The 10,900-nt window shown below is 49.3% G+C and overlaps 1 protein-coding gene; it reads right to left on the minus strand.

Moving 5' to 3' along the window:
- Positions 1 to 9,314: 9,314 nt before the first annotated feature.
- On the minus strand, positions 9,315 to 10,415 carry GSTUM_00001369001 (uncharacterized protein). XM_002838790.2 has 2 exons: positions 10,275 to 10,415; positions 9,315 to 10,210 (listed from the first exon to the last, which is right to left on the minus strand). Exons 1-2 carry the CDS (start codon positions 10,278 to 10,280, stop codon positions 9,581 to 9,583), a joined length of 636 nt encoding a protein of 211 aa, XP_002838836.1. The 5' UTR covers positions 10,281 to 10,415; the 3' UTR covers positions 9,315 to 9,580.
- Between the last annotated feature and the right edge of the window lie 485 nt (positions 10,416 to 10,900).

Here is a 10,900-nt window from a genome sequence, read left to right on the forward strand (position 1 = left end):
ACACTTGCTTTTCCCGACTATGAGGGAACCGAAATAGGAGGGTAACCGGCTATTAGTGTTTTGTGGATGTTTTTTTCGTTTTTTTCGCACTGGGATATCGCACTCTGGGAGTACCGACCGGTATTTGCCCTCTCAGTAATTCTAGGGTAGGGAGGATGGTAATGATGGTGATGTCCCCACACAGATATATCGGATCATACCTCGTGAGGGCCCCACCTTTCCTCCGCCCGCTATAGGTCTATCCCTGGGAGCTATCGCTGGGGTTAAACGGGGGAGATTCAATGGAGGGCTCAGTAGTCGTGGGGCGATGGATAAGGATAAGTGATTCACTTTCTCGTCGAAGGGGATTTCTTCTCTCCTGCTGCGGAATTTTTTCGGCCAGCCGCAGCCTGTGAGGCAATTGTGTCGGCGCAACATAACATGAAATTGGGGTAATCATGATAGTTGCCAACCGGGGCCCACTGGGTGCTCTTCATCTTCCTTGTTGTATGTTATGATATCTTTCATCTATATGCTTCTCCTCGGCCTCTAGTCCATAGGGTTCATGCTTCTAACATCATTTATCATCACTCGGCCATCTTTTCCAATATACCATTGTATGCCATTTTAGCCAGTTGGAATTTCTCCTGGGAGAAGACGCTGGTATTGCATGAAACTTGCGGCATTGCTAGAGTGGGACTCCCTTTTTTACTTTTATTTATTTATAGGTGGGGTACTAGTACTTATCAGAGGGAAGAAATATTCGGAAATAGGGATTCTCATAGTGTAGGGCAAAAAAAAAGGGAAAAGAAAGAAACCCTTGGCGCTTTAACCCCTATACAAACTAACGACTCGTGTTTCTGGATACTTTTTTCCCGGGACGAGCATGTAGAGATGCAGTATTTCATACAAGTATCGTACATTGCTTTGCGAGACTGTCGGGGAGTTCAGACACCTTTTGGCGTGCCGCAATGTGGGTTGGAGAGTCGGCAAGCTGCGTGACTTCGAACCCTTCCTCACTTTCTCGCCGCCTTTGACGTTGTGGAATATAGGGAAATATCATGGTCAAACAACGTGATTGGGAAACTCTAGCTCTGCTTTTCTTTCCTCTCTCCTCCTTCTTGATACATTATATGTGCTTCGTTCCGGCCCTCACCCCTAGCACCTGAACACCGTCTGAGAAGCAGCTGTTTCTATTCATGTTACAGGATGGTCGATAGCTAAGTACTTCTCTGGTGCAAAACCCCCACTTAATGAAGTCTGTTGAAAATCTTGATTCTAGAGATTCGGGATGGGGTGGTAGATTGGGGGATGAGTGTAGGGGTATGATAGTATATGTGAAAACATTTGGTATTAAAAAACCTAAAAGGTATCATAAGAACTAGCTTATTTTATTTCTGATACAGTAATGAGTTCAAAGTCAACGACTGGAATCATAATATTATTTCAGTAGGCTAACTTATTTGGCACAAATGCGCAGCTCCTTCAATTCTGACTCAAACCACAATAACAGCTTCCTGCATGACCCTCGGTGAAATCAAAAACCATACATTAATTCTAATTTACCATTCGAACAATTTCGCCAGAGGAAGTTGTATTATATGATACCTTCTCAAGAAGTGGCCATTCACAATTTAGAAAATTTGTATCAAGTTGTCTGTAGGGGGGGGGGGGCCGGCCCTCCTGGACCAAACTGAATAATATTATCAAGTGATAGAGTTTCCTCGGCACGAAAATAATCTCACCCCCTATGCTTGCAAAGCTGAGAACTTTTCAGTCATTCATCACAGTTCGCGGAAATCCCATCTGGCTGGATAAAACTGCCAGCAAGCTCACCAAAAATCATCAGGACACCTTGAGAACATGGACGATATCAACACTTTCAATTTATCCATCTACCAGCCGCAACGCAATTACTGACGTCAAAACAAGTGCACTGGTAGCTAATGAGACGCCCAAGCTTCTGGAGTTATTACCGCTTTTATTATTACTACTATAATTATTATCAGCGTACACCACCACGAAGTTGCCCCCGATAACCATAATAGGATATCTCCCGGGGCTTCAGCCATGTAAAGCAGCATCGGCCACCACGGATTCGACTAGGTCCCAATGGAATGGGTCTCTTATCGGTCTCTATGTTGTCATTTTCAAGCGGTCTCTAAATGGGAAGCGCTGAGAGCAGAGGAATTTCTCACTTTTCAAGAATCAATCATATGCGAGCATTCTCCCGGAACAGATAGCTGGACTTGTCTTTTATTCCTGTTGTATTTCCTGTTTTTTTTCCTCTTTCTTTCTCACGTCGCTGTACCGTGCGCCTCGTTGGCGAAAGTCCGCGTGGGTCATTAGGATATACTGTAGTGGTCGTGGCACTTGGGACAGATCTTTGGTGCTGACACTAAAGTTTAGGTATTGGGGTTTGGGACATGGCTCATTGATACAAAATTGTACTGAGACAAAAATTTCCTAATTTTTTTTTTAACTTCCCAATCCTGTTTTCATAATGGTTAGCACAATGAATACCAACTGTGAAGCCGATAATGGAAGCCACAGTACCATACTTATTCCGGAATCTGATGTGGAGAGTGCTGGGACTGGAGACGAGGACATGGAGCGAGTTCAGGTGCAGACCACTAATACTTTATTATCAATGACATACTTGTTGTAGATGGGGAAAATAAATGGCAAGCTTCATCTTCTATATTATTTGGATATGTATAACCTTATTGAGAGAGAAATCAATGTGAAAATCACATAAAAAAACCAGTCATGAAAAGCTGACAGGGCTGTATGTATGGGACACTACACTGCTGGCACTGACAAAATGCTGTTTTTTAAGGACAGGACACCGCTTACTGACAGCTGACAGTCCCAGGTGGCGCGACCACTACAGTACGATATTAGGGCTCTATCACTAGCAAAGTCCCCCAACACGGGAAGAATCTCCAACACCCCACCGGAATCGAAACAGCAACGGGGCTTTTGTGACCGCAGTCCTAAAACCCTGACCGCGTCTACGGCCGCAGACTATCCCTACTGGATTGAAGGCTTGGTCAGGGCCATTCAATGCACAGTGTCGTGATGTTGTGGGGAATTATAACAAAATTAATAATCTCATACCAAAGATTTTCTAGCCAAGTGGGAGGGGGGAGGGATACGGTTCCCAGAATTACATGGAATTTCTATTTCTTTCTATTAACAAACACTTCAGGGTGATGATGTGGAAAGATAATGTGTTTCTGCATTCGGAGGGAATGTGTATGCGAGGGCTGCTGAATTGGGAGGAGAGTATGATAGTATTTAGAAAATCGATCAAGAACGGGAGACCAGAATACCTTCCGATAGGTCTACCGTTGGACGGTTTCCACTCCCAGTTGCCTTACCCGATCAGTAAAGCCCCCTTCATCAAATTTTCCCAGCACGCAAGCAGGGGCAATGTATTCACCGAGGAACTCGCCAAAGTTTCACAAACGCTGAGCAGATCACACATCTCGTTTGTTCCTACGATACTCGGGGCACGTATTGGCAAGGCCAAATTGCTGGCATCTCCGCGCTGGTTCCTTCGGCGAAGCTCCCCGGCTTACCCCATCACCAAAATGCCACCCGTCGCCGGAAAGGGGGCCGCATGGCGGTACGATACGCTTAGATTTCGGGTTACTATTATTTTCTTTCCACATTCTGAAACCCAAAATCGCACTGAGCCTTCTCTATCATTGGATCATATGCTATCACTCGATACTATAATACTATCCTTGGTCTTATAAACGGGGATTGACACGGGGTATCATGCTGTGCCACACCGCGCCGCTGCTGTATCATACGCCACAGCAGTCGAGCAGACCACATCGACTTTATCATGCCCCACCAGCCTGACCAGATATACCGATCAAAATATGTGAAGGAAAACCTCGGAAAATGGAACGAAGGACCGGGCAAGGGGAGGGCAAGACCTGCTAGGACTAGAGATGTAGAGAATATCATACGAGAAGCTCCTCTCCCGAAAGCCATGACTCAGGAGGTTGGGGACATCATCCAAACTACTTCGCATCTGAAAGTTTCAACAGCTCCTACCCTACCCGGGTACTCAAAATTCATATTTGTGGGAGGGGCTTAGAAAGAAAAAAAAAATCCCAAAATCCCAAAATCGATTCGAATTGTCGTAAAATACAGAGGGGAGGGGGTAAGAGAAAGAAAATAGATAAAAATCCTTCCATCATGACCGAATTTGAAACAAAAAAGATAATCTCAGAATACGAAGTTGACCGGCAGCCGCCACAGTGTTTGCCGTCTTTCTCTTCAGCTTGGGTCCATGCCGTATGCGGCTTTTCCAGCAGCTCAGTCTTCTTCTACGAGTGCCGCTGCACGACGGCGACCTCCCCCTGCTACCGGCCCCCGCCACCGCCACCACCTCCTATAGTTGTTCCTTCAGGAGCGGTGGCTAGGCTTGGGTCAGTCGCGAATGGATACTCCGCGACAGTATATAACGGATTATTCTGCGGGGCCATATTATATAATTGCCTGTCATCCTCGCCTATACCCCACAGTTAGCAAAAACCACACATTAACATAACGAAAGCAACCTCAAAGAGCACAAACCTCCGACATAAACCTTCGACTTCGAAATTACCACCCTATCCCTCCAAGAATAATTCCCCAATTCGGGATCCCCCCTTCTGATCAGTGCGGGCAAGACTTCACATATTGGTTTCCGAGCACACCCGACAATGCCCGGCCCGGACGACGACTGTGCAAACCAGGAATCCATGGCGGCCCTTTGGGCGGGAGGTGTGGGCTCTGGATAATTCACAATGGTAAAGTGTTTGTGATCGAACCTCATCATTGACGGCAAATCGTGCATTAGGGGGTGGATGTTTGTCCGCTGGCAGCGCATCATTATGGCGAGGTCGTACGCCCTCTTTATGATGTCCCAGAGCGAGGCCTTGTGGAGGCGAGGGTTTGCGCGCCAGGTTGTGTCCCTTACTTCTGGGACGGCGTCGACGCCCTCCGTGATAATCGTGCCATCCCCGTAGCGTAACTCCGGGACTGCCGCCACTTCAGGGATGTGCGTGTGTCCGAGAGGGTTTAGGGTGTCAATTATTACGTTGCTGACGTTGCTACGCATTTCTTTGAATTGGGGGTTCGTCGGGTCGGTTGAGAGGGAGAAAATTGTGCGCATGAGTTTTGCGCGGGAGGTGTTCATGATGATGTCGTCTGGGGGTTTTATTTAGCAAAAATCTTGTACGTTGGGGGGGCAATTACCATCGTTATCCCTTGTCGTTCCAACTGGTTCATCATCCTCGAACGTTCTTATAAAATTGAACTTCTGCAAAGAACTCTTGACCCTCTTCTTCGGCGGTGGTCCCCGTTCGGTAATCCCAGGATATGCGTACCCTTGCTGCGTCTGCTTCCTCTTCCTGTCTATAAACGACTCCTTATCCTGGAACCGGGGCTGATAAGCATTATCCCTCATATCGCGCACCTCAAACGCAAGCTTGTACTGCCTCTTGATCTTCCACCTCTGGGTGGCGTCCGTAAACCTGAGTCCGATCATGAACCTCACAGGCTCGAATATCTCCTCGACAAGGATCCGGAAAACAATAGCGGCGGCAACATCCGCACGCCCTTCCGGCAATTTCGTGGTCAGGTTATTGACAAGAAGAGGCACATAGTCCCGATGAATGAGAACGTCACGGAGGTAGAAGCCCAGAAGCTGCACATCGCCTACAAGTCTATCGTAGTCTATCCACAAACTGCGAACCTGGCAACTATAGTACGTCGTGCACCAGGCGCGGACATCATCGTAGAGCTCGTTCCACTGACGAAAGAAGTATTCATCCGGAAGATCATAAATGGTGGGTATCGCTTCTTTTTGCAGGGAGATGGCGAACTGGCGGAGGTCGGGGCATGGCATCATCCGGAGCCTCTCTGTTTGAAGTCTCGCCAGGCGGAGGAGGTCCCTTGGGGGGGTCAAGGGGTGAGGTCCGGTTTCAAGCATTTCGCTCTCGATGATCTCGATTTCCTTGTTGACTGTCCTCCACCTTTGGAGATCGACAATATTGCTGTTCTCCGCGAGCTGGGCTCTTAAGGCGTCGTTCTCGGCCGTTAGATCCTCGATCTCTTCGACTCTTAGACTGGCTGCCCGAGCAATTGTCTTCCGAAGCTTCCTCCTTAGCATGGCATTCGTGGTGCCTCCACGTTCGGCACCTGCCCACTGGCGCTCGTTCTCTTGAAAGTCACTGTGCATTCTACTGACGGCTTGCAAGGCCTCTGCGGGGGGTCCAAGTGCAGCGTCCCCGCCGGGGGTGCGGACTGACAAGACATAATTCATCAAGCCCTGCATCGCGTGTCCGAGTGATTGTTGTGTGGAGAGTGACCTTTCCAGAAGAACTCGACTCCGGTTGAGTTCTGCCCGCACTTCGTCACAGCTCATGAGTTCCCGCATTTCCTCGACACCGGACGCCATAGCTTGATATCTCTCTACATCCTCCGCCGGTGTATTACCCTCCAAAAGGTTGACCCTTAGTTCTAGTCTCTCTACCAGGCGACGAAGCCCTGTGTTCTCCTCCAAGAGCCTCTCACGTTCGAGATGGATCTCTTCGAGGTGGGGGGCCCTTGCGGTCGCTTGCCCCAAGCCAGCGGTCTGTTGCTCGTATAGTCTAGCCGCGATATTTAGGCGATCGATCCGTGTCCTCAAGCTTGCTATTCTCTCGCGCAGAACCCGTTTTTCTCTTTCGCACCGCTCATGATCCCTCCGATTCTGCTCGCGCAGCCGGTTTTTGTCCTCCTCGTGATCTCGGTTGTTGCGGTCAACGTCCTCGACAATCCTTCTCTTCTCATTCTCGCAATCCCGTTGCTGGTTCTCGAGCTCCTGGCGCAACTCTACGATTTGCACTTGCGCCTCTATAAGCCGAATCCCGGCCTGGTAAGCCTCTCCCTGCGAATCCGCTTCCCCCTGCGAATCCGCGTCTCCCTGCGACCCCGCGTCTCCCGGTGCCCCCTCTCCCCCTATATCTCCCGCCGCTGTTTCAACTCCTCCCACCCCTTTCACCCTTCTTGTCTCTCCCGGTCCTACTGCTCCGGCCGCTGCGGTTACCCTCCACCTCGACCTAGCTAAAGCAGCAACGTCATCCGCTTTCCTGTTCTCTGCCAACTGCCTCTGGTCAAATTCCTGCTTCTCAGTGTCGTTCATTGCAGCATACGCTTCCTCAAGAGCCCTCCTCGCCGCCTCAGCGGCAGCCCTATCTATCCCGATCTGCTCAATTGCCCCCACAGTCCGAACAAATGGCGTATCATCCGGCAGAGCCCCGGGAGGATTCAGCTTCCACGGCTGTCCGGTCAACTCCAGGATCCGTGCATACGTCTCGTCTTGGTCCTCACGCAAGTCGATGTACAAGTTCCGCAGGATTACGTTCTCTTCCTCGACACCCCTCTGCTCAACCTTCATGACCCTGATTTCGCCATTCAGCTCTGCCACGTCGAGCCGCAGCGCTTCGATCCTGCGCCGCTCATTAGCGCAGGGTTGGCTACTGTCGAAGCGGCCAGAAGGCGCGTGGAGGACGAGGGGGCCAGACCCCACTTCACTGGCGCTTTGTGTGTTTGCGATACTGCGCACACCGAGGAGCGCCTGGCGGATACTTGATCCGAGGATTCGCTTTAGCGTCGTTATGGGTGTGGTCGCTTCTGGCGGGACCTTGTCCTTCTCACCACCTCCTGTCGCCACTTCGTTTTCCAACATCAGCATCACCGTGACCCTATCCATGCTCACATCCAGCCCACGGGTCTTCGCATCATCGATCAACACATCTTCGACCGAACTAACTAGCCGGTCCTTTGCCCTAAGTAGACCTACTATGCCCCTGAACCACTTTGCTCTGTCCCCGTCTGGGAATTCAATACCTTCCTCCTCGGCTTCGCGCTGAAGAAAGAGCTGATTGAGCTTTTCTATGGTTAGGTTAAGCCCGTGGTTGACTCTTTGAGTGCGCTCATATCTGGCCGCGACGTTGCTCAAGTCACTAAGCTGGGCCTCGCGTTCACTAAGCGTCACGCTTAGTGCTACCTTCTCCCCGTTCAGAGCCTCCATTTTCGCTTTGAGACTCTCCACAAGGGTTTCTAGCTGAGCTTTGGTTGGCGGCGGCGGTGCTGCTGCCGCCCGCATTCTCGCACCGCGTTGTCCGACCCGCTGATCCGACATCGTTTTCTGGAGGTTCTCCTGTTCCTTTCTTTCCCCCTTATCCGATTGTTGATTGTGTATATTTTGTGATTGATGATATTGGACAAGAGGAGAGATTGGGGGAGGAAAGTCCAATCGAACCGATTCGCATGATGGAAAGTTCACACCGGTGGGTGGGCAGGTCGAAATAATATCCTTGTGAGCGGCTTTGTTGTATACCGTCCGCAGGTTATTGGCCTTTCTAACAAAGAGACTCAAAACCCAACTTCCCAATCCATCCAATCCACCCCATGCCATCAATTGTCTCCACCAAATTCCGGACCAAACAATCTATCGAGTGAGTTCTCATGATCCGCGGTCTCCGTATCACAAAGAAAAGGACAAAGCAAGGAATCCCACAAAATAGAAATGAAAAATAAAATAAAAAATAAACATCTTATTTCTAATCAGAAAACAAAGGGAATCTAAACAAATGAATTCGCCAGAAGCCCACGCACTTGACTCGAAAAAATCAAACAAACGGTCATTTTGCATAATAATCATCTTATTTTATTTTTTTATCTTTTTTTCCCCCTTTGGTCTTATCTTTCATTCTTTTTTTTCTTTTATTGTTCGTTTTTTTCCTTTGTTGCCTTGATGCTCCAAAACCCGGGTCAAAATACAAGGGAAAGAAGAAAAGAAAGTGTCCCCAACCAAGGGAAAGAAAACGCCAGTTACTCAATCAATCAAGAAGGCCCCCGGAGTTTTCTCAATCGTGCGGGAGCGTCCTGGTATGGTGTCTCGTGTTCATACACACACTCTCCCCCTCTTTCCGTGAGTCAACAACCCCTTTTCTCCAGCGAGAGGAATTCCAAAAGAGCTTTCTGACAGGACCGGAATTGGAATTGGTTGACTCGATCGACCCGTTTCCTGTCTATCAAGATGATATAATGAGTTCGGGGAATTCAATAGATTGCTCAAGGGATGGGACTTACAGGACCCACCCCCCGGTTATATGCAAGGCGATTGTGTCCCTGCGAGTGCTGTACTCGAGTGGTCCGGGGGTAAGGGTTTGGCGACGTGTTTATTGTGCTTTCGCGAAAGCGATCGGGATAAAGACAATGACTCGATAGATGCCGTAGCCAGAGGGGGGGACTTTACTCTGATTTGAGCTCATGACAACAAGTTGATACCTACCATGTCAATTATACTTGTACCATACTAGTTACAGCGTAAACAAACAATGACCATCAAAAAAAAAAAAAAAAAAAAACCATGATGGGTAAAACTACTTTCAGTCAACATATCTTGACTTGCCAACCAACCAACCAACCGGTAAAGAACACAACCTCCTCTGCGCGGTCCCCCTCACATGCTTCCTGAGAAAACCCCCCTCCCAAAAAAAAAAGAGAGAGATCAAGCCAACAACAATATTCAGAAAATCACACACAATCACAATATCGTGCACCCTCCTTTGGAGGTCCGCTTAGGACTGTTCAAAGCGACCCTAGTAGCCTCCTCAAACACCGTCTTTACGTTATCATTGGTCTTCGCCGAACATTCGATATAGGCCGTCAGCCCCAATTGCTTTACCGCATTCCTCCCATCCTCCTCGGTCAATGGCATCTTTCCACCTTCCTCCCCCCACAGCCGTCTCTTTGTTCTCTCGTCGTTCCGTAGATCCTTCTTGCACCCCACCAGCACAACTGGCAGCCCTGGGCAAAAGTGTCTGACCTCCTGAATCCACTTCTCGTAGACGTTCTGCAAGGAGTCGGGTGAATCAATACTAATGCATATCAAGATCACATGGGAGTCCGGATAAGACAATGGGCGGAGACGATCGTAGTCCTCTTGGCCGGCCGTATCCCACAGTGCCAATTCGACGTTTCGCCCGTCGGGTAGGTGTACATCGGCCACATAATTGTCGAACACGGTCGGGATGTACCCGTCTGGGTCAAAGGTGTTTTTGCTGAAGCGCATCAAAAGACAAGTCTTTCCGCAAGCACCATCGCCAACAATTACTAGCTTCCGGCGTAAAGCGCCCTCACCACTGCCCTGCTGTCTGGAGCGTCGTTGACTGCGCTGTAAAAACAAATTAGTCTTCCCAACCGTTCCCCCTAAATTTTGCAGTGGCGGAAATACGCACTCCCATCACTAATACCGCCTATAGTATGATTGCTTCCGCTAGAGGGTTGGGACAGGGTTTGTTTGTCTGTACGTTTGTTCGTTTGACAACGATGCCTTTCAGCGGTCGGATGTTGAGGACTTTACCGTGAAACAAAGGGGGAGGGAGGGGGGGAAGAGAAGAGAAGAAAAATCAAGGAAAAGCATGTAAAGCTGGGGGGAGGGGGATTATGTACTCGAGTAGGCAAAAAAAAGTAAAAGGCCAGGCACCCAACAAGCTGCCTTGCGGCTGATTCCACAGAGCTCCACCCCCCGGCACGTCATTGGTTGGAAGGGAAGATTGGGTAGCAAGGCTGAACAGATGTTTACGGTCTGATAACCTTGTGCGGCACTCAATACAGTACCTCCTGTATGACCTGAGAGGAATGCATGCACACCCCAGCCAATCAGCTATTTGTTGGTCTTTCCCATGTGCGGATTGGCGTGCATACAGAGCCTCAGAGCAAGACTGATAAAGTCGGCAGGGAAGCTGAACCTCTTCATATCATACGTGTCGGGAGTCGCACCGCGGATACCACCAGCCCGAGGGTGCCGTACCTTACGAGTACATTGTGCTAAGCATGATAGTCTACTCGTACCGGTACTCGT

Source organism: Tuber melanosporum (assembly GCF_000151645.1).
Source record: "Tuber melanosporum whole genome shotgun sequence assembly, scaffold_282, strain Mel28".
Lineage (NCBI taxonomy): Eukaryota > Fungi > Ascomycota > Pezizomycetes > Pezizales > Tuberaceae > Tuber > Tuber melanosporum.